The sequence below is a fragment of the Oncorhynchus masou genome, chromosome 12, assembly GCF_036934945.1.
Source record: "Oncorhynchus masou masou isolate Uvic2021 chromosome 12, UVic_Omas_1.1, whole genome shotgun sequence".
NCBI classification, from domain to species: domain Eukaryota; kingdom Metazoa; phylum Chordata; class Actinopteri; order Salmoniformes; family Salmonidae; genus Oncorhynchus; species Oncorhynchus masou.
This window is the reverse complement of record NC_088223.1, coordinates 22,055,370-22,080,449: the sequence shown is the minus strand read 5'-3', so window position 1 is coordinate 22,080,449 and position 25,080 is coordinate 22,055,370. Positions and strand designations below refer to the sequence as shown.

Genomic DNA, 25,080 nt, shown 5'->3' with positions numbered 1-25,080 from the left:
ATAGTTTAGTGAAAATGTAAACTGGCTTCTTCTTCATTTTGATTCAGGAGAACATTCTAAATAAGTAAATTACTGGATGCAATGTAGTAGTGTCTCTTACTACAGGCTATTTGGAATATGAAACAACTGAACTCGGCCTGTATGAGCTTGTTGCAGATCTCAATCCCTGACCTCATCCATCAAGCTAGGTCTGACTACTAGGCAACCATTTATTCAACATGCCATGTTGTCATTGGAGAATTGACAACTATCACATCATTAGCAGCCTAATGTTGACATACAGCTATATCAAGAGGACCAATAAAGAACGGATTAATTAACATACGTGTACTAATCCATAACAATCTAACATGACTACCTGTGAAGGACGGTATGATCAGCGTAACACTGCACGTTTCCTTGCTCCACAGTGCATTCGTGCCTACTACCGTTGCAGAAATCAAAGCATGTGAAGGCAAGAAACCATTCTCACTTCGTTGACTGAACACTGTGGGTAGCTAACTACCTTCATCATGATGACGCCTTAGCTAAGGAGCCAACTACGAAAGTGGTTGTGCTTAACACATACAATTTTGGAAAATGTATTTGAAAGCAGTTTGTTCTCTAACGTTCCTGAGCCTTTTCCTTCACACATCAATGGTGTCAATGGACAAAGTGGAGGGTGCTATCCAGCTCGAGGGAGGGCAACAAAAATGTACTGTATTTTCTATTTGCTTGATGACAGCTTTGCACACACTTGGCATTCTCTCAACCAGCTTCGTGAGGTAGTCACCTGGAATGTATTTCAATTAACAGGTGTGCCTTGTTAAAAGTTCATTTGTGGAATTTCTTTCCTTCTTAATGCATTTGAGCAAATCAGTTGTGTTGTGACAAGGTAGGGGTGGTATATAGAAGATAGCCCTAACTGGTAAAAGACCAAATCCATATTATAGCAAGAACAGCTCAAATAAGCAAAGAGAAACGACAGTCCATCATTACTTTAATAAATGAAGGTCAGTCAATACGAAAAACTTCAAGAACTTTGAAAGTTTCTTCAAGTGCAGTCGCAAAAAACATCAAATGCTGTGATAAAACCGGCTCTCATGAGGACCGCCACAGGAAAGAAAGACCCAGAGATACCTCTGCTGCAGAGGATAAGTTCATAAGAGTTACCAGCCTCAGAAATTGCAGACCAAATAAATGCTTCACAGAGGTCAAGTAAAAGACACATCTCAACATCAACTGTTCAGAGGAGACTGCGTGAATCAGGCCTTCATGGTCAATTGCTGCAAAGAAACCACTACTAAAGAACACCAATAAGAAGAAACTTGCTTGGGCCAAGAAACACGAGCAAAGGACATTAGACTGGTTGAAATATGTCCTTTGGTCTGATGAGTCCAAATTTTAGATTTTTGGTTCCAACCGCTGTGTCTTTGTGAGACGCAGAGTAGGTGAACGGATGATCTCCGCTTGTGTGGTTCTCACCGTGAAGCATGGAGGCGGTGTGATGATGTGGAGGGTGCTGTGCTGGTGACACTGTCGGTGATTTATTTAGAATTCAAGGCACACTTAACAAGCATGGCTCCCACAGCATTCTGCAGCAATACGCCATCCCATCAGGTTTGCGCTTAGTGGGACTCTCATTTGTTTTTCAGCATGACAATTACCCTACACTACTCCAGGCTGTGTAAGGGCTTTTTGACCAAGAAGGAGAGTGATGGAGTACTGCATCAGATGACCTGGCCTCCACAATCACCTGACCTAAAACCAAATGAGATGGTTTGGGATTAGTTGGACCGCAGAGTGAAGGAAAAGCAGCCAACAAATGCTCAGCATATGTGGGAACTCGTTCAAGACTGTTGGCAAAGCATTCCAAGTGAATCTGGTTGAGAAAATGTCAAGCGTGTGCAAAGCTGTCATCAAGGCAAAGGCTGGCTACTTTGAAGAATCTAAAATATATTTGGATTTATTTAACACTTTTTTGGTTACTACATAATTGTTATTTCATAGTTTTGATCTCTTCACTATTAGAGAGAGAAAGGGAGAGAGATGGAAAGGGAGAAAGGGAGCGATTGAGAGGAAGAGACATGGAAAGAAGGTGGTGGAAAGAGAGAGTGATGGAAAGGGAGCGAGATTTAAAGGGAGCGAGATGGAAAGGGAGCGAGGGAGAGAGATGGAAAGGGAAAGAGACGGAAAGGGAAAGAGAGAGAAAGGGAATGAGATGGAAAGGGAGACTGGGAGATATGGCCAGGAAGAGAGGGAAAGGGAGAGAGACGGAAAGGGAAAGAGACAGAAAGGGAGACTGAGAGACGGAAAGGGAGAGAGACAAAGGGAGACTGTGAGAGACAGCCTTATTCTAAAAAGGATTTCATAGTTTTTTTATCCTCAATAATCTTCAATGAATACCACATAATGACCCCAAAAAACTGAAATATGACATTTACATAAGTATTCAGACCCTTTACTCAGTACTTTGTTGAAGCGCCTTTGACAGCGATTACAGCCTTGAGTCTTCTTAGGTATGATGCTACAAGCTTGGCACACCTGTATTTGGGGAGTTTCTCCCATTCTTCTCTGCAGATCCTCTCAAGCTCTGTCAGGTTGGATGGGGAGCGTCACTGCACAGCTGTTTTCAGGTCTCTCCAGAGATGTTCGATCGGGCTCCAGTCCGGGCTCTGGCTGGGCCACTCAAGGACATTCAGAGACTTGTCCTGAAGCCACTCCTGCGGTGTCTTGGCTGTGTGCTTAGGGTCATTGTCATGTTGGAGGGTGAACCTTAGCCCCAGTCTGAGGTCCTGAGCAGATTTTCATCAAGGATCTCTCTGTACTTTGCTCCGTTCATCTTTCCCTCGAGCCTGACTAGTCTCCCAGTCACTGAAAAACATCCCCACAGCATGATGCTGTCCCAACCATGCTTCACCGTAGGGATGGTGCCAGGTTTCCTCCAGACATGACACTTGGCATTCAGGCCAAATAGTTTAATCTTGGTTTCATCAGACCAGAGAATCTTGTTTCTCCTGGTCAGAGTAATTTAGGTGCCTTTTGACAAACTCCAAGCGGCTGTCGTGTGCAATTTATTGAGGAGTGACTTCCGTCTGGCCACTCTACCATAAAGGCCTGATTGGTGTAGAGCTGCAGAGATGGTTGTCCTTATGAAAGTTCCTCTATGGAAATGGGAGAACCTATGGGGCTCTGTCAGAGTGACCATCGGATTCTTGGTCACCTCCCTGACCAAGGCCCTTCTCCACCGGTTGCTCAATTTGGCCGGGAGGCCAGCTCTAGGAAGAGTCTTGGTGGTTCCAAACTTCTTTAATTTTAAGAGTGATGGAGGCGACTGTGTTCTTGGGGACCTTCAATGCTGCAGAAAAGTTTTGGTGCCCTTCCCCAGATCTGTGCCTCAATTCAATCCTGTCTCGGAGCTCTACGGACAATTCCGTCGACCTCATGGCTTGGTTTTGCTCTGACATGCACTGTCAACTATGGGACCTTATAGAGACAGGTGTGTGCCTTTCCAAATCTTGTCCAATCAATTGAATTTACCACAGGTGGACTCCTATCTAGTTGTACAAATATCTTAAGAATGATCAATGGAAACAGGATGCACCTGAGCTCATTTTTAGAGTCTCATAGCAAAGGGTCTGAATACTTATTTTTGTTTTATATTTTATACATTTGCAAAAAATTTGAAAAACCTGTTTTCACTTTGTCATTATGGTGTATTGTGTATAGATTGATGAGTTAAAAAATGTATTTAATCCATTTTAGAATAAGGCTGTAATGTAACAAAATGAGGGACAAGTCAAGGGCTCTGAATACTTTCTGAATGTGCTGTACTACAGTACAACTGTATGAAAACTATTAGAAGTCTAATTCAAAAAACAAGAATGCTTGTGTAGAATGCCTTGCCACTGCCAATATTATTATTATTTTTTTTTAATGAATCTGTAACGCATTCCAGTGTTCGCCGACCACAACATTCTGGTCCTAGTTCTCCAACCAGCCTGGATAAATGTCAGTGAGGAATAGTTGGGCTGAGAGAGTCAGTGTGTTTATCCCATCTTGTATTGCTGTTCAATACTTCCTGGTCAAGGTATCTAAACCTAGATGCCCAGGGATACACTCAACTCTGATCCAGACAGGCAGCATGACAGTGAGACTCACCCCTGAATCAGACAGACAGCATGACAGTGAGACTCACCCCTGATCCAGACAGGCAGCATGACAGTGAGACTCACCCCTGAATCAGACAGACAGCATGACAGTGAGACTCACCCCTGGTCCAGACAGACAGCATGACAGTGAGACTCACCCCTGGTCCAGACAGACAGCATGACAGTGAGACTCACCCCTGATCCAGACAGACAGCATGACAGTGAGACTCACCCCTGGTCCAGACAGACAGCATGACAGTGAGACTCACCCTTGGTCCAGACAGAAAGCATGACAGTGAGACTCACCCCTGGTCCAGACAGACAGCATGACAGTGAGACTCATCCCTGATCCAGACAGACAGCATGACAGTGAGGCTGGGTAGTCCTTACCTTCCAGTAGAACGCATGGTATGAAAAGTTCTGAGAAGCCAGGCAGCTCGCTAAAGATAGTCTAGACACATTCAGTACAGGTCTCAAGTGTCTGACTGACCACCTTAGCCTTCCTATATGGCTTCTCACTGTCCCAAATAGCCTATATCCTGACTGCAGGTGCGACAGTACTCGACCCCGTCCCGATCTAGGCTAAGAAATGGCTATTGTCTTTCCATTACAGCCGGAAGTCAAAGCAATGGTCTTCCATGTAAAAAACAGATGTGCCTACACACTACAGAAGCTTTCCTTCATTGTGCCTCCTGTAACATGCCCTGTCCTCTTCTATGTAAGAAAACATATGTGGCTGCCTACTGTATATTGTCTTCTATTTACCTTTAGAGGGAGTTGACATACAGGGTATGTGCTGCATATGTGATAGCTAAACATGCAAAGAGAAATGGTAGTGGGGATAGTGCGTATATCTCTCACCAGTTACCGAGGCTACACTGTGGTCCCTGACATGCTCTGCATAGATCTTCATCTCCTGGATGGAAGAGAATGGCTGGCAGACAGACCTGGCTTTGTTTGTTTTCCTCTTCCTGTCCTTGATCCTGCCTGCTAAGGCCACAGTAGGCCCGGGCCGGGGGAGTGTTCACTAGGCCAGGACACACCGTAGCTAAATGATTTGCAATGGGAAACGAACATATATATAGTGTTAGAAGTAGTGCACTATTTAGGGAATAGGATTCCATGTGGGATGCAGCCAGAAAGAACGCTGGAACCTTTAGCTTGAGGGGAAACATAGTCAGGGTAGTGGAGGCTAGTGGAGTGTAGTGGAGGGTAGTAGTTTGGGTTCACTTTAGCTCCCCCATCTCCTTCGTTTTAGCCCCTTTACAAAGAAACCACTCATGGAAAAAGACCTGGAAGTTGTTAGATTTGTTTATGTTCATTGAAGTTGATTAAATGTGTACCAGGATTAACTGTACTGTATTCATCTAAAACAAGCACAACACTATGCCCAGGGGCATTCAGACCATGGACATGTGGAACCATTTTTCTTTCAGAAACATTGAGAATGATTTGAATGGAAAGAGGAGTAGCAACTTCCCCATGATGCTCAAAGCACACCACAGGATTACAAACATAAATCCAAAATGTCTAACAACTGTAACGTTGTCCTCGCCACCAGTGAAAGGTGATGCTTTGACTTACAGCCATATAATATTAGTAGCATGACTGTATGTTAAACGCATTATGAATGGATTCAAACTAAAGGTCAAAAACACCATCTCCCAGACACTGCAGAAGACCAGGGCTACAATGACACCATATTCCCTCCCTAAAAGTGCCATACTTTTGACCAGAGCCCTATAGGATGCCTATGGGTGCCATTTAGGACACAGACCAGGTCTGAATGTCTAAAAGTCAATTTATGGTTATTCCAAAAATGTGGTCGGAGGCTCCGTATGGAGGGTGTGACGCAATTGCTGAGCCTCTGGAGGCTTGTGCAGGCCAAATTGACCTCCGTATCACATTGCCGTGCGCCTCTCAAATTTTGTAACAATGCGGAGGGCATAGCTCCGCATTGACATGATTGGTTGATGGTAGGTGGGGGCGGTACGTCCTGTATAAACATTGTCACTTCCTTGACAACTTCCTTCACAATAGCTCTGCTGTGCTTGACTAAGCGCAAGAAGTATGAAAGCCCTGAAGTCTGCGGAGGCTGCATCGCAGTAAATGCTATAAGGCCACTTGACCATTCAGAGCTTTTAATACATGTAACAATACGCCACAGTCTGGTCAGGTGTGTTCAACTGATTCATCCACCCACTCAGTTACATATAATATACTGTCCAAACTAGATGTCGACCGATTATGATTTTTCAATGCTGATAGCGATACCGATTATTGGAGGACCAAAACAGCCGATACCGATTAAATCGGACGATTTAAAAAAATAAAAAAACGTATTTGTAATAATGACAATTAAGTTCCTTGCTCAGAACATGTTCTTATAGGCACTTTAGTATTGCCAGTGGAACAGTATAGCTTCCGTCCCTCTCCTTGCTCCTCCCAGGGCTCCAACCAGGAACACAACAACAACAGCCACCCTCGAAGCAGTGTTACCCGTGCAGAGTAAGGGAAACAACCACAGTCCCAGAGCGAATGACGTTTGAAACGCTATTAGCGCGCACTAACTAGCCAGCCATTTCACTTCGGTTACACCAGCCTCATCTCGGGAGTTGATAGGCTTGAAGTCATAAACAGCGCAATGCTTGACGCACAATGAAGAGTTGCTAGCAAAACGCACAAAACTGCTGTTTGAATGAATGTTTACGCGCCTGCTTCTGCCTACCACCGCTCAGTCAGATACTTGAATGCAGTCAGATTATATGCAACACAGGACACACTAGATAATATCTAGTAATATCATCAACCATGTGTAGTTAACCAGTGATTATGATTGATTGTTTTTTATAAGATAAGTTTAATGCGAGCTAGCAACTTATCTTGGCTTACTGCATTCGCGTAACAGGCAGTCTCCTCGTGGCGTGCAACGAGAGAGGCAGGTCGTTATCGCAAATAAGAATTTGTTCTTAACTGACTTGCCTGGTTAAATAAAGGTTCAATTTAAAAAGATAACGTGCAAATATTGAACAATCCAGGTGTGCAAATTTCTTAGAGACTTACAAAGAAAGACTGCAATCACTGCCAAAGTTGATTTTATCATGTATTGACTTAGGGGTGTGAATACTTTACATTTAAATTTCAGTATATTTGGTTTGCCGAGATCGTGTGGAAGAACTGGACTGGCATGCACAGAGCCCTGACCTCAACCCCATTGGTAACCTTTGGATGAATTGGAACGCTGACTGCGAGCCAGGCCTAATCGCCCAACATCAGTGCCCGACCACACTAATGCTCTTGTGGCTGAATGGAAGCAAGTCCCCACAGCAATGTTGCAACATCATGGAACGCCTTCACAGAAGATTGGAGGCTGTTATAGCAGTTAAAGGGGGGACCAACTCCATATTTATGCCCATGATTTTGGAATGAGATGTTTGACGAACAGGTGTCCACATACTACTATATTTATATTCCGGTCTCTGACATCTCTCATTCTGATATTTCAGATTTTGTGTGTATTGTTTTTAATTGGTAGGTATTACTGCACTGTTGGAGTAGGAAACACTAGCACTTCGCTGCACCTGCAAATCTGTGTATGTAACCAATAAACTTCTATTTAATTTGACAATACCTCAGTTTATCCACACTGGTTTTTTTCACAATATATGGTTGTTTTTGTGTTTTTTTCACAGTGTAAGACAACACAATTTTCCTAATTGAGACTTAATAGAGGAAGAGAATAAAGGCTGTCAAGCAGCCTCACATAGTCATTGACTTCAATTGACAGGTCAGTCAGCCAATACAGTAATCAGTAGCCAGTATCCTCCACACTATTCATTTAAGATTATGCTGCTAAGGCTATCACAGTACACTTTATAATATATTAAAAAATGGGTGGTTCAAGCCCAGAATGCCGATTGGCTGACAGCCATGGTATAACAGACCATATACCACGGATATGACAAAACATTTATTTTTACTGCTCTAATTACATTGGACGCGTTTAAGAACAACCCTTAGCCATGGTATATTGGCCATATACCACACCTCCCCCCAGGCCTTATTGCTTAATATATAATATAGTTTATAATAGAGGACAATCACACACGCAGGCATTTACATACAGACTGAAAACAACAACTGTTTTCAATCAACTCATCCATTCTCATAGAGAGAGTTCAAAGAGTTATGAATGAACACATCTATGAAACATACAAGCTATGATCAGAGGGAAACTGGAGTCAATTAAACTTGGAGTGAACTGCAACATGATGCTGGCTGTGAAACCATGCTGCGGACCGAGTGGAAGCAATAAACTTGATGTTAATCTGTTATTTACGCCTCCGACCAAAGAAATTGAGAGAATAATGAAACAAAGTGTTCAAAATGGACACAGACACACACAAAGACACTCCATCTTTGTTTTGTAATTATGGTTTAGGGATCTGAGGCTGGAACTCCAACGTGTCCATTATAAATGCCAGCAGCAGAACAGACCTACTCTAAACGTGTGTTTGTGAAACATGTTATTTACCACTGCAGCTCATCAGGTCAAAATGCAACACAACAACTCACATAATAGCCACAGCTGCATCACAGCACAGCAAATCCTCTCTCTTCTCAATCTCTCACACACACAATATGAAACTGCTGCTGCTGAGTAGAGAGGAAAAAGGCGTTTCCCCCCCAGAATCCTGAGGGACAGTGTGTCTTGTGTGTGTGAGGCAGCCAGGCTAGGCTGCATCCTGGAAGACCAATCTAATGCAGAATGCAGCAGCACAACTGGAGAACATTGTTAATTTGTCCTTCCTGTCACAGCCGCTGCTTCAGGCACAGCTCCTCTTCCTCTGCAGCTAAAACAACAATAGGCAGAATAAGGAGGATGATGTGGAATATAGCCTATGTCCGTGTGGGATCCCAACTTGCCTGAGGTGGATATGATGAATATGGTTAGGTCTAGGCCTACTCAGTGGACAATGTCACGTGTGCACACACACTGACAGACACAGACACAAGCATGCATCCACGCACGTACTCACAGACACCCATCAAGTGGCCCCTGGAAGTCTTGGAATGAATTCATTAAGCAATGAATGAGTCAAATCAAAGTCTGTATGTTAACTTTCATCCCCCTTATTACTGCCAAGCCATTAGATTACAAACTGTACAAGTGTTTGTTTATGTGTCATCATGAAGTCTGTATCTGTCTACACATCTGCTCTCCTGGCTCTGAAAGTGTACTTTCAAAAGTGGGGGATCTGGTCCTGTATTTGTCAAGTGTCTCAGAGTAGGAGTTTTGATCTAGGATCAGCATTGCCATTTAAATCGTAATAATTCAGACTATTATGGACCAGGTTAACCTGATCCAAGATCAGCACTCCTACTCCGAGACACTTAATCAAGTGGCCCAGAGTGCAATACTGTTCCACCCTTCACTCTTTACAGAGGTTTATTGTGAGTCTCAAGCAGACAAGTAGATGTTTGGAACGTCCCTGAAAAACATTGGGATAGTCAACACGAACACAATATTATGGCAGACCAAGGTCATATGGCATATCAAAAACTGATTTCACCTTTTTGTGTGTGTATATGAGAGAGAGAGAGAGAGAGAGAGGGAGAGAGAGAGTGAGTATGTGATATATAGACTTATTTCATAATGTATAACATGAACGTTAGACTATCCTATCACATTCACGAGTCTCCTGGATTTCGGCTAAATGAACTAAAAGTAGCCTAACAATGACAATATATGCCTGGTGGTTTACACTCAGGAGTCACTCACTGCTCCTAAAAATACAGGCCTTCACTGCACTGTAATTTAAAGGGCCTCGGGCTACGCGAAGCTTTCAGTTGTAAACAGTAACACGAATTCCACGGCAATAGTCAAATATAATGGCAGCCGTAGGCTTCACATGGGTGTAACTGTAGCGAATCACAAATCTTCAGGAAACACCCATAGGCTAGGCTACCTATAGTTACCACATACATCTCTTAGAAAGGTAGTCTAGATTGACTACACAAACGAAACAATAATTGAATGGACTATGCTCTCAGACTTTAAGATCATATTGTGGAAAGAAATGTAATATACAGCCATTTCTGGAGATTCCCGAGTCATTGTTAACTATTAAATGTACAGTAACGTTACTTTCCTGAAGATTTAATCAATGACAACCAACATTTTTTTGTTAGCTTGAATTGGTTAACGTTACTGTTACGTTTGGCACATTATAGCGATGAAGTATCAATTGAGCGACAACACCAATGATTGAGCATTACCTCAGAATATTAACTGATATGGAAAATAACTTATAATTTTATGTGAAGAAAACGTCAGTGTCGGCACAGCAAATCCTCCATCACACACACAGGCTTCAACTGGAAGCCGCCTACATTTTACATAAAAATATAATATAATAAACATGACTGTACTCACTTTGTCCTTACCGATTCGCGTGTCGGATCAATTCACTTTAGTTAACCGGTTTAATTCCTCGTTTATATGTGTTTTAAATCCGTTAAAAACTGAAGTTGCTTAGCGGTTCGTGCGCTCTCCTTTCTCTCCCCACCACTCCAGGCTCGTTGAGTTCTGTATATTCCCCATCCTGAGCCGAGCATTCCAATATGGCTGACAGGAACAACCGGCCTACAGTTGAAGCAACTACACCCCTCACAGGAAAATTGTGAAGCAGGCAGGCGTTAGAAAAACTGTAGCAGGCAGTGCCACACACTCACCAAACATTCATGCCGCCACACCTTGAGTGTTACTTTAAAACAGCATTCTACTTGAAATGTTTCAAGTCATGGTGATTCATTTTGCGATGCCCCAGCAATTACTGTAATACGTGACATCAAAGGCTTCAATGTAACGTTCTAAAACTTAAGGCTGCCCCAGAAGTCGATGTGTATGTTTTTTTTGTGTGACAATGTTCCAAATGATCTACTGTGAGCTGCGAATGTAATAATCATTTTAAGCAGTTCTGTATGTTATACGCTACTGTATCATTTTGAACATAGCTGTTATTGCCTATATTTGAATCGATCTTATTTTCAAAAGGTTTTATTTAGTTTATATTTATGTGGTTGTGTGTGTATGTATCTGACTGAATGACCACTTGCTATCCTACTTCTCTGCACACAATTTGTTCACACACACACAAGTATGTTTCATTTCAAGTAGAAGGGGTTGCCCCTAAAGTAGCCAAGCTTAGGGTCATATACTCCAACCCTACCATTCGAGGACAAAGTAAAGTTGATGACATGATGTGTGCATTGGCGCATACACTGTCTGCATGCAGTGGAGTCAAGTTACCTGGAGACTGATTTATGTATCAACAAAAAGGGCCACGATTTACTAATTGCATCACCCTTCCCCCACATCAGAGGGGTGCAAAGCCAGCAACACCTGTTCACTGGTAACCGGACTCTCCTTCTCATTTGAGGAAATCACAACTATGTTTTTTGTTGTTGCTGGATTTCCACCACAAAGAGTAAGTGTATGACTGATATCTTGTCATTACAGTAATGATTCAATGCTTACCTGCAGTCCTATATGGGTGTTGTGATGGATGTGCACGACTGTGGTATTCATCATATATATAAGGGAAACATAATTTCCACTCTCTATGATTAAGTGTGTGATACAATAGTTGAGTGCGAGGACTCTTGATAAAGAGAGACTCAATGGAACTTCAATACAACTAACAGTACCCACCATGGCCTGAACTACGGTGTCAAGAAAAAGTATATGAACCCTTTGGAATTATCTGGATTTATGCATAAATTGGTCATAAAATTGTATCTGATCTTCATCTAAGTCACAACAATAGAAAAACACGTTGTGCTTAAACTAATAACACACAAATTGTATTTTTCTTGTCTATATTGTATACATCATTTAAACATTCAGTGTAGGTTGGGAAAAGTATGTTAACCCCTAGGCTAATGACTTCTCCAAAAGCTAATTGGAGTCAGGAGTCAGCTAACCTTGAATCCAATCAATGAGACGAGATTGGAGATGTTGGCTCGAGCTGCCCTGACCTATAAAAAACACACAATTTGAGTTTGCTATTCACTAGCAGCATTGCCTGATGTGAATCATGCCTTGAAGAAAATAGATCTCAAAAGACCTAAGATCAAGAATTGTTGACTTGCATAAAGCAGGAAATGGTTACAAAAGTATCTCTAAAAATCTCGATTTTCATCAGTCCACGGTAAGACAAATTGTCTATAAATGGAGAAAGTTCAGCACTGTTGCTACTCTCCCTAGGAGTGGCTATCCTGCAAAGATGACTGCAAGAGCACAGCGCAGAATGCTCAATGAGGTTAAGAAGAATCCTAGAATGTCAGCTAAAGACTTACATAAATCTCTGGGACATGCTAACATCTCTGGTGAGTCTACGATACGTAAAACAGTAAACAAGAATGGTGTTCGTGGGAGGACACCCCGCAAGAAGCCACTGCTGTCCAAAAAAAACCATTGCTGCACGTCTGAGTTTCGCAAAAGAGCACCTGGATGTTCCACAGTGCTACTGGCAAAATATTCTGTGGACAGATGAAACTAAAGTTGAGTTGTTTGGAAGGAACACAACACTATGTGTGGAGAACAAAAAAGGGCACAGAACACCAACATCAAAACCTCATCCCCACTGTAAAGTATGGTGGAGGGAGCTGCTTTGCTGCCTCAGGGCCTGGATGGCTTGCTATCAACGGAAAAATGAATTCCCAAGTTTATCAAGACATTTTGCAGTAGAATGTAAGGCTATCTGTCCACCATTGAAGCTCAACAGAAGTTGGGTGATGCGACAGGACAACGACCGAAAACACAGAATTTAATCAATAGAATGGTTAACAGAAGAAAATACTCCTTCTGGAGTGGCCCAGTCAGAGTTCTGACCTCAACCCGATTGAGATGCGGTGGCATGACCTCAAAAGAGTGTTTCACATCAGATATCCCAAGAATATTGCTGAACTGATACCATTTTGTAAAGAGGAATGGTCCAAAATTCCTCCTGATCCCCAACTACAGAAAATGTTTGGTTGAGATTCTTGCTGCAAAAAGGAGGGTCAACCAGTTAGAAATCCAAGGGTTCACATACCTTTCCCACACTGCACTGTGAATGTTTACAATCTGTTCAATAAAGACATGAAAACATATAGTTGTTTGTTTTATTAGTTTAAGCAGACTGTCGATTGTTGTGACTTAAATGAAGATCAGATCACATTTCATGACAAATCTATGCAGAAATCCAGGTAATTCCAAAGGGTTCACATACTTTTTCTTGCCACTATGTACAGATGACATTTACCGTAGCCAACCATTTTGCCTATCAAATAGAAGGAACGGATACCGGTATACAGTAGATATGGTAGAGTTCCATCCATTTGGCAAACACAGAATGAAGACCCCTCTCGGTTCAACTGCCACATACTGTGCATACATCCATCCCTCTCTGCCGATAGCAAGTGGTTGTTCACTCAGCAGCGTTCTGTGCAGACTCATAGAGGCAGATTCCTATTCCTTATGCACAATCACCCACACACACTTGAAAACACCCACACACTATGAGTATTAAAAGCTTCCAAACGGAGTAACCCTTGGCATAGGGAATCATCCAATCCTCATGGTTTACAGAAAAATGACAGAGACCCAGGTCAGGACAATGGTGCTCCAAGACCATCTTACATAATGGTTTGGTAAATTGGTAATGCAGTTTTGCTAGGTAATTTTCATCTTCAATATTTCATGTCCTTTTACTGTAAATACAAATAGTCTGAAAAAACACCCCTACTATCAGCCATTATGAAGCAACACTATATGACCAGCAACCAGACCTTACTCTGCGTAGCAAGGTCCCAAATGGCATCCTATTCCTTATATAGTGCATTACTTTTGACAAGGGCCCAGATCTAAAGTAGTGCACTGTGTAGGGAACAGTGTAGGCTGCTGAGGGGAGGACGGCTCATAATGTCTAGAACGGAGCGAACGGAATGGCATTAAACGCATGGAAACCATGTGTTTGATGTTGTTGATAACTTACCACTTATTCTGCTCCAGCCATTACCAGCCCACACACAATACTTCTTCTGGGAAATGATATGTCTGTGAGGGGAGGAGTCTTCCTGTTATATACTGTACGTGTGTATAAATGATGTCATGATGTGTGTTGGATTAATTTTGTTGGTCAGCCAGTCTGTGGGTTGGTAGCAAGTAGCCTACCCATAGTAGCTACCTGCACTGGGCCAGTAACCGAAAGGTTTCTGGTTCAAATCCCAGAGCTGACTAGGTAAAAACAAATCTGTTGAATTGTGCCCTTGAGCAAGGCACTTAACCCTAATTGTGACTAAGTCGCTCTGGATATGAGTGTCTGCTAAATGACTTTATGTATAGATGCTTGATTCAACGGGGCACCTGTGTAATGTAATCCTAGTATTATAGATTCAACCTCAAAAAAGGTCTTAGACGTCCCTGGATTCAATCACTACAACTCATAGCAAAGTTGTAGTTATGACCAAAAAACATTGTTTTTAAAAATCCCGTCTCTAATCTACAGCTGGATTTAAAATGTGGTCTGTGATTGTTTATGTGTGGCATTGTATGAACACAGAGAGGAGAGGGATTTATATTTGTAGAGCAGGGAACAGTTAGATAATAAAAATTGGAATACTCTGGCATTTGGATGATGACTTTGATGATTTTGCCATCTGCTGGTGTGATTAATGAGAGGATTCTCAGATGATGTAGATACGGGCTTGCCTGTAGCCACCGTAACGGGATTTAATACAAATCTGAATAAAGATTACTGCATGAAGGCAGCCAAATTATTACATCTGATTATATATGGGCCAAGAGGGTTAAAATGTTATAATCCTCAAGAATAAAAAATGGTAGTATAGCTGAATATTGTTGTTGTGCTGTGGGATGAATCAAAATACTTTTTGAAAAGGTACTGTAGGATTTCAGGAGTTTTCAGAAGATGAGGGACTCGGCTGTCCTGAGGTTAGGGGGAGGCTTGTTCCACCAAATCGCTATATAGAGAAATTAAAGTATTTAGTTTGTCATTACAATATCAATCTCATGACATGTAGCCTACACAAACAGTTTACAGAAGACAGTTCTGGGATGTGAATTCAAATGTAATAGAGGCTGTACTGTCCCCTGGTGGCAAAAGGCATATTACAAAACAATATTCTACTATAAAGAATATACAAGAAACACTAATATTAATGGAAAATATTTCACTTGTTCATTTAAAATGTTAGAAGAAGTAGCTTGTGTCATGTTATATGAAGACTGAGACAAATACATTACTAAACATTTTAATAATACTAAAATGCATAGTTTGGGTTGAGTGTATTAAACATACAAAAACATATTTAGAAGAAAAAGCACATACATTAAATATGAAATACTTATTTGGATGTGAGTAACCTGTGAAGTATCCCAATATAAAAACATCTAAGGTTCCTCCTTTGATGTAAATAATACAATAAGCAGTGTACTGCTTAAAAGGAAAATGACACCCAAAACTGTTTTGGTATTTGTTTCATTAGTCCATTGTTGATATAGTCCAAAAATGCATCACAACGGCAGTATTTCTGTATTTTTTAAATAAAATATCTTAAAATGTATTTCTGATATTCAAAACACGTTGGGATTCAACAATGGACTAATGAAACAAATACCTAAATAGTTTCCATTTAACATAAACAATAAGATACATGCGTTTAAAACTATAGGTTGGAAAGTTTATTCCATCAATTAAAAGACATCCTATGCAATCAGGTGAACTTTGGGTTGGTCATCCATCCACAGGCAATCACAAATCATGACAAGAGTTGATTTCCCAACTGTTCATAATCACCTGGGTTATTAGGGCACACATTAGCAAAACAATTTCCAATGGTTAACAAAAATGAGCGTTTCTTATTGAACAAGTTCCTGTTTCAGTCCGTTTTCTACCGTTTAGTGCCTACTGAACACGATCCTGTTCTGACCCCCAGGTGGCAGTGTTGAATTTCCACTCAAGTTACTCCACTTTCCAGATGGCTATCTTCCCGTCCTCACGGGCTGCCCCACTCAGCACATAGCGGTCCTCTGCGGAGCACAGTGCCTGGACACAGTCTGTGTGAGCTACCAGCTCCTTCTCCACCGTGTGTCGCTGGGCATCCACTACGTAGATCTTCCCCCTGGACTTCCCCGAACTCCACCCTCGGCCCCCAACCCAGATCTGACAGGACCGGTTAACAGATTATTTCATCACCATAAAGGACACATCTCATTTCTGGTTTTAAGACATGCTGAATTGACAATTGACATGCCAGACTGCATTGTGATAGGAATGATCTAGTCAGTATTTTTTTAAAGCTGGAAAAAAATATGAAAAAGGCGGGAAAGGAGCGGGAAAGGGAACCCATGGTGATTTGGGCCTGTTAATACTTTAAACCTAGGTTAAACTTTCACATAATACCTTAATACAGAACTAAGTAATGTAACTAATCCAGTGGAGTATCCAAGCAATGCCATCTTATACAAAGTACAGTAGAGTAGAATAGAAGCACACTCATTTTCCTCCTACAGTGCAGTCTACAGACAATCTCACCTGGTTTTTGACCTTGATAAGGCAGGTGACGCCTTCACAGTCAGGCAGCTGGATCCTCTGGAAAGGCTTGGTGGGCTCCCTGAGGTGCCACACACACAGCTCCCCTACGTCTATACAGGCCGTCCACAGCTGCTCCCTCTGAAACACGTACGGTACACCACACGGCTTCAATCATCACTCCCATACCATGTCAAAGTAGCCCAGACCTCACTGATCACAGTAGGCTGTATGTAAACTATGACATACTATGTACATACAGTGGGGTCCGAAATGATTGACACCCTTGAAAAAAGATGAGCAATAAATAGATTATAAAATAAATAAAATACTGAGTTATTGTATGCAACAAAAAAGGAAATTTTATTTTATACTAATACAATTGCTCAGAGAAAGATATTGTAATATATTTTTTCTCTCAAAAAAGGTAGGATTAAAAATTGACACCCCCTAAAGATTCTTATAAATAATGTAGTCAAAAGTGTAGTATTTGGTCCCATATTCCTAGCATGCAATGACTTAATCAAGCTTGTGACTCTACAAACGTGTTGGATGCATTTGCAGTTCATTTGGTTTGTTTGATTATTGTATGCCCAATAGAAATGAATGGTAAATAATGCATAGTGTCATTTTGGAGTCACTTTTATTGTAAATAAGAATAGTCTATGTATCTAAAGACTTCTACCTTAATGTAGAAGCTACCAGGATTACAGATATGGTGAGAGGTTACCATGTCTTGGGGGTATGATCTTTAATCCTCATCATTATTCCATTTGAGATAATAAAATAATAATATATATATATATATATATATATATGACTCGAGTCCACACCTCTGGTAAAAGGTGCCAGGCGCACCGCTTTGAGCGTGTCAAACTGTGAAATGTGTATATATATATATTTTATTATCTCAAATGGAATAATGATATACATATATATATATATATATATATATATATATACACACATTTCACAGTTTGACACGCTCAAAGCGGTGCGCCTGGCACCTTTTACCAGAGGTTTGGACTCGAGTCACAAATGATGATACCTAGGATAGGATAAAGCAATCCTTCTCACCCCCCCCCCCCTTAAATGATTTAGATGCACTATTGTAAAGTGGCTGTTCCACTGATGTCAGAAGGTGAATTCACCAATTTGTAAGTCGCTCTGGATAAGAGCGTCTGCTAAATGACTTAAATGTAAAATGTTAAATGATGATTTTAGACTCAAAAAAATAAAAAAAGACTAGCAACTCGACTTTGACACCAATAACTAGTAACTTTACTTGTATTTGAGCCTTTTGACTCAAACTGACTTGATTTCCTCCAAGCCCAAATATAAAAATTATGCTATTAAAAGTGTGCAGCGCATCAACTCATTTAACGGATTACAGTTTGAATCGGACAGCAGCCAATCAAACTGTGCCAACGGAGAAAAAGTTGCGTGTGGCAGAGGAAAGTCTGCGTGAATTCAGATGGAGCCCTTGGAAAGACACACCTAAGATTGAGCTACAACTGCTGTTCCTAAAACCATTGACATACATTAGCCTACTGTAACCACACACAGAGAGGTTGTGTGTGTGTGTGTGTGTTAAAGGTTGGGCGATTGTGTACAAGCCTTCGTCGCCCGATTGCGCCCCATAGCAATCCTCGATCGCTATATGGGGGTGTGCAGTGCAGGTTATAGTTCCCATCTTTTGGATCTGTATATTTTTCCACAGACATTCAGGCCAGTATTCAAATTGTAGGTCTACTTGAAGTTCAGTAGCAGTTGTTTTGATGTACCTTTTAATAAATTATTGTAACTTTATGGCAGGATTGTTTTAGGTGTCTAGAGTATATCTAGAGAGAGAGAGAGCACTACAATATTTTGTTTTTGTTGTCATATTGACAAGCAGGTAATTTAATTTATTTCCATGGAAATATAACGTTTATTTGGAAAACAATAAATATATTTTTAAAAGCATTCATGAATTGCATACATTTAATATACTAACTATTACTCGTTAAAAATATGTCAAAGTAGTTCTTGACACAAACCGGTGCGCCTGGCACCTACTACTACCACCATACCCTGTTCATAGGAAATTAAATATTTTGTATTTCCCATTCACTCTCAATGGCACACAATCAATGTCTCAAATCCTTCTTTAACCCGTCTCCTCCCCTTCATCTACACTGACTGAAGTAGATTTAACAAGTGACATCAATAAGGGATCAGAGCTTCACCTGGTCAGTCTCTGTCATGGAAAGAGCAGGTGTTAACATTTTATATACTCATATACTCAGTATATGTGTATAGATAGATGGATAGAGATATATACACACAGTACAGCTGGAGAGTATTCAGACACCTTGACTTTTTCCACATTTTGTTACAGCCTAAAATTGATTACATATTTTTTTCCCCTCAATCTACAAACAATAATACTCCACAATGAAAAAGCGAAAACAGGTTTTTAGAAATGTTTGAGCTCAGGTGCATAATTGATCATCCTTGAGATGTTTCTACATCTTGGAGTCCACCTGTGGTCAATTCAATTGATTAGACATTATTTGGAAAAGCTCACCTGACTATATAAGGTCAGAGCAAAAACCAAGCCATGAGGTCAAAGGAATTGTCCGTACAGCTCCGAGACAGGATTGTGTCGAGGCACAGATCTGGGGAAAGGTACCAAAACATTTCTGCAGCATTGAAGGTCCCCGAGAACACAGTGGCCTCCATCATGCTTAATTGGAAGAAGTTTGGAACCAAGACTCGTCCTAGAGCTGGCCGCCCAGCCAAACTGAGCAATCGGGGGAGAAGGGAATTGTGCCCGGGAGGTGACCAAGTACCTGATGGTCACTGACAGTTCATCTGTGGAGATGGGAGAACGTTCCAGCAGGACAACCATCTCTGCAGCACTCCACCAATCAGGCCTTTATTGTAGTGTCCAGACGGAAGCCACTCCTCAGTAAAAAGGCACATGACAGCCCGCTTGGAGTTTGCCAAAAGGCACCTAAAGGAGTCTCAGACCATGAGAAACAAGATTCTCTGGTCTGATGAAACCAAAATTGAACTCCTTGGCCTGAATGCTAAATGTCACAATAACCCTAAGCACACGGCCAAGACAACGCAGGAGTGGCTTCGGGACAAGTGTCTGAATGTCCTTGAGTGGCCCAGCAAGAGCCCGGACTTGAACCCGATCCCGAGGATCTGCAGAGAAGAATGGGAGAAACTCCCCAAATACAGGTGTGCCAAGTTTGTAGCGTCATACCCAATTAGACTCGAGGCTGTAAATCGCTGTCAAAGGCGCTTCAACAAAGTACTGAGTAAAGGGTCTGAATACTTCTGTAAATGTGATCTCAGCTTTTCAAATTTCTAAAAATGTGTCATTATGGGGTATTGTGTAAAGATTGATGGGGGGGAAAGGTGGATAGAGGGGTCTGAATCATTTCCGAATGCACTGTATATCTCTATATGACCTCAGACACTACCCACCTCATGGTAGAGCAGGAGGCTGCTGAAGGCAGTTGGGGAGCCACAGAGCTGCTCAGGAAGGGAGATCTTGCGATGTAACATTCCGTTTTTCAACACCTCCATAATGCAGTCTCTGGCACCTGAATGATGTAGGAGGAATAACATTCCCAAATCACAAATAAAACAATCAATAAGAATCCATCTGTCATCTGTGATCCACCTCCAAGCAGACGACACCATTCTGTATACTTCTGGCCCTTCTTTAGACACTGCATTAACAAACCTCCAGACGAGCTTCAATGCCATACAACTCTCCTTCCGTGGCTTCCAACTGCTCTAAAATGCAAGTAAAACTAAATGCATGCTCTTCAACCGATCACTGCCCGCACCTGCCTGCCGGTCCAGCATCACTACTCTGGACGGTTCTGACTTAGAATATGTGGACAATTACAAATAACTAGGTGTTTGGTTAGACTGTAAACTCTCCTTCCAGACTCACATTAAGCATCTCCAATCCAAAATTAAATCTAGAATCGGATTCCTATTTCGCAACAAAGCATCCTTCACTCATGCTGCCAAGCATACGCTCGTAAAACTGACCATCCTACCGATACTTGACTTCGGCAATGTCATTTACAAAATAGCCTCCAACACTCTACTCAGCAAAGTGGATGCAGTCTATCACAGTGCCATCCGTTTTGTCACCAAAGCCCCATATACTACCCACCACAGCGACCTGTATGTTCTCGTTGGCTGGCACTCGCTTCATATTCGTCAAACCCACTGGCTCCAGGTCATCTATAAGTCTTTGCTAGGTAAAGCCCCGCCTTATCTCAGCTCACTGGTCACCATAGCAGCACCCACCCGTAGCACCCACTCCAGCAGGTATATTTTACTGGTCTCCCCCAACGCCAATTCCTCCTTTGGCCGGCCTTTCCTTCCAGGTCTCTGCTGCCAATGACTGGAACGAATTGCAAAATTCACTGAAGCTGGAGACCCATTTCTCCCTCACTAACTTTAAGCACCAGCTGTCAGAGCAGCTCACAGATCACTGCACATAGCCCATCTCTTAATAGCCCATCCAACTACCTCATTCCCATATTATTATTTTTTTTGCTCCTTTGCACCCCAGTATCTCTACTTGCACATTCATCTTCTGCACATCTATCACTCCAGTGTTTAACTGCTAAATTGTAATTATTTCGCCACTATGGCCTATTTATTGCCTTACCTCACCTCATTTGCACACACTGTACATATACTTTTTCTATTGTGTTATTGACTGTATGTTTGTTTATTCCATGTGTAACTCTGTGTTGTTGTTTGTGTCGCACTGCTTTGCATTATCTTGGCCAGGTCACAGTTGTAAATGAGAACTTGTTCTCAACTGGCCTACCTGGTTAAATAAATGTGAAATAAAAATAAATAAATATACACAGTAGTATAGTACAACCAGAAGTTATTTTAAGTACCCTATTTTTATGCTTGTACGTGTACTTACAGCACCATAGGGTTCCATTGCAGAGCTGAACGGACTGGAGACGGTCGCAGGAGACCCGGAACTGTTTCCTGACCTGTAACGTGGACACGTCCCACACTATCACTGCACCCTCCGCACTGCAGGAGTATGCCACCTTGGGGCTGCAACAGGGAATACATGTTCAGGTAAAGATTCATGTTATTCATAACCACAGGGGGAAATCAGCAGGGTCGTGTTTATTGTGGCACACAGTAGCGAAATGTTTTTAAAAAAGGGAAAGAGCATTTCATATTGGACACGTTCAGATAGTCGCTCCCTGCTTAAGTCCATTGTCCTCCTTTTGGTGGCTAATGAACACGACCCAGGCATAAAGAAAGGATGTTATACTTAAAACAATTTTACTTTGAGCTGGGACTGCTCATTGATGCTGTTATCATGCGGTCCTAAAAAGACAACTCTCTCTGTGGATATGATCCCAATAGTAGCTGTATGTTTAACTTCACTATATTACATTTCATTTTACAACGACAGTGCTCATTAATCAACATTACTGTAAATGTAAGTTTAAGCCAGCCGGATAGTTTTCAACTGCATGTCATCGTCACCCCTCACCTGTATTTCTCGCTGCGTTCCCCTAGAGACAGCCCTGTGACCTCACTGCGGTGGTCTGTCAGTTGCTTGTTACAGGACATGCTGCGGGTGCTGATTATGTAAATTACTGAATCCTGGGAGCCAATCCACACTTGCTGCCGGTCCACTCCCAGCATGCAGTTCTGGACAAAACAACAAAACATGGAATCTCAGGTCCATGTTACCAAACAGGCTGGCCTGCCTATTTCAAACCAGGTGGCCTGCCTATTTCAAACCAGGTGGCCTGCCTATTTCAAACCAGGTGGCCTGCCTATTTCAAACCAGGTGGCCTGCCTATTTCAAACCAGGTGGCCTGCCTATTTCAAACCATGGCACCAAGACATTTCAGACATAAAACACCATTTTAAAACCATACCATTTCAAAAACATAGAAGCAGGTCCAAGTAGGTAATTTCAGTCATAACATACTGTACCCACCAGGGGTCAGCAGAATCCCTTGAGTTATTTTCATCTACACAAACACTAAATATAGCCAAATGGGACCAAGCAGAAGACTGACTATATGTGGTAAGTGAATTACTACTGCTTTTTGATAATTCTATAAATTGTCCTCCTCCCTTCTATTTGCCTACTCCTTTAAAATAGTGGTCCCATCCCCATTCCACATCCACAGCCATACCACTCGTGAAGTTCCCACTTGAATTTGGTTCTGCTGCATGGACCAGCTGGCTGCATCAAACACCACCACCTTCCCGTCACTCAGGGCACACCACAGTTTGGGGTTCCCATCACCCTCAGAGTCAGACGACACGCCCAGCTGGCCTGAGAATGTGAACAAAAATATTGCTGAATGCAGGAACTGCATTTTCTATGCATCTATTTCTATTGTCCTACAAGCATGGCAGAATATTTCTCATATGCTGAAAAAGTCTATATACTGTAGGTCTGATTCAAATACAGTAAGTAGCTCATGGCTTGACTAGTAGAGATGTAACTACAGTGCATTTGGAAAGTATTCAGGCCCCTTGACTTCTCCCACAATGTTATGTTACAGCCTTATTCTAAAATGGATTAAATTGTTTTTCCCCCCTCAACATGCATGCAATAGCCCATAATTACAAAGCAAAAACAAATCTCTAAGGACAATTCCGTCGACCTCATGACTTGGTTTTTGCTCTGACATGCACTGTCAACTGTGGGACTTTATATAGACAGGGTGTGCCTTTCAAAATCTTGTCCAATCAATTGAATTTACCACAGGTGGACTCCAATCAAGTTGTAGAAATATGTCAAGGATGATCAATGGAAACAAGATGCACCTGAGCTCAATTTATAGTCTCATAGCAAAGGGTCTGAATACTTAAATAAGGTATGTTTTTAATTTTTGGCAGAAATGTCTAAAAACTTGTTTTCGCTTTGTCATTATGGACTATTGTGTGTAGATCGAGAGTTTTTTTTTATTAAATCAATTTTAGAATAAGGCTGTAACCTAACAAAATGTGGGAAAAGTCAAGGGGTCTGAATACTTTCCGAATGCACTGTATACAGTTAAGTTAAAAATATTAAAAATCCCTGATGAAGGCTGAGGCTGAAATGCATTGAATATTCTTCATGTATAATAAATACGTATATTCTAATACATCTAGTGTCTTATGTGCAAAGGTGAATCTCTCTAACACACACACACACACACACTGAAGAAGTGTAAACATTTAGTTACACAATGGCAGACATATGGAACTTTTCAGACATCAATCCATATTATGGAATACAACCTAAATCTGTCCTCCTTCAGCCGAGCTGTTCCATTTCCTCTTACGGCCTAACATTTATTTTTCAAATCATAATAGGAAAAAGAAAAGAACTTGATGTGTCACATCCTCCCTTTCTTGGGGAGTGATGAACAGAACAGAAAGGAGGGGAGGAGGGAATCTAGACTCTGTCCAAGGGTACATAAGTGACCTACATTTAGTCCCAGAGAGCTGGGACTTCAACGGTGCTCTGAGCTGATGTAGCACTATTACTAATGCCTCGAGCGGTGCTTCTCAAACCTCTCCACCTAGACATTTCACAAGTTTGTTGTAGCCCTGAGCTAGCTCCCCTGATATACCTATTCAAGGGTTTGATGATTAGTTGACAAGTTGAATCAGGTGTGCTAGCTCTGGAATTGTTCAAAGATATGGAACGTCTTGGGGATCTCCAAGAAGAGGTTTATGAACCACAGGCCGAGAGTGTCAAGTCCAGGCCCGTACCATGGCCACTACCATGCCCCCTTCTAATTGGTTACAGATGGACCAATCAGGGGGAAGGCTCAGACAAACACACCACTGTCTGAGAGGACCAGGGGAAGGAGTAGGGAGAAGGGACACGGTGTTAAACAAAGAAGCTGCTGTTGGTTCCTTGATGTCACTAGGGTAGCCTAATGGTTAGAGCTGACAAGGTACAAATCTGTCGTTCTGCCCCTGAACAGGCAGTTAACCCACTGTTCCTAGGCCGTCATTGGAAATAAGAATTTGTTCTTAACTGACTTGCCTAGTTAAATAAAGGTAAAATAAATCAAATTAAAAAAAGACACAGGCTCCTTTACACAGAGTGCTGGGACTGAGGAGCCTTGGAGACGAGAGCATGTTTCTTTCAGCGTGCCCAGTGAAAACACAAACCGTACAAATGAGTCAGAGAAAAACATCTCACTGTGTCAGATAGTGTAATTCAGGTCTGTGGAAATTTACATACACTTAGGTTGGAGTCATTAAAACTTGTTTTTCAATCACTCCACAAATGTCTTGTTAACAAACTATAGTTTTGGCAAATTGGTTAGGAC

The 25,080-nt window shown here is 41.7% G+C and overlaps 2 protein-coding genes across 8 annotated transcripts in view; both read right to left on the bottom strand.

Annotated features, from left to right (window-relative positions):
- Positions 1–10,734, bottom strand: part of ptk2aa (protein tyrosine kinase 2aa) — a 159,927-nt gene extending 149,193 nt beyond the window's left edge. Inside the window, exon 1 of one of the 2 annotated variants that reach the window (XM_064979913.1) lies at positions 10,567–10,734. The gene's annotated coding sequence lies outside the window, so the exon portion shown is untranslated. The remainder of the gene's footprint in view (positions 1–10,566) is intronic. The other variant, XM_064979914.1, reaches the window with a different exon arrangement.
- Positions 10,735–15,433: 4,699 nt separating this feature from the next.
- Positions 15,434–25,080, bottom strand: part of LOC135549693 (DENN domain-containing protein 3-like) — a 54,561-nt gene continuing 44,914 nt past the window's right edge. For all 6 annotated transcript variants that reach the window (XM_064979902.1, XM_064979901.1, XM_064979900.1 and 3 more), the window contains 6 exons: positions 22,939–23,081; positions 22,281–22,441; positions 21,690–21,829; positions 20,210–20,328; positions 16,733–16,870; positions 15,434–16,360 (listed from right to left, as the gene is read on the bottom strand). In XM_064979902.1, coding sequence (XP_064835974.1) covers positions 16,160–16,360; positions 16,733–16,870; positions 20,210–20,328; positions 21,690–21,829; positions 22,281–22,441; positions 22,939–23,081 — 902 coding nt within the window. In that variant the 3' untranslated portion in view covers positions 15,434–16,159. The remainder of the gene's footprint in view (positions 16,361–16,732; positions 16,871–20,209; positions 20,329–21,689; positions 21,830–22,280; positions 22,442–22,938; positions 23,082–25,080) is intronic.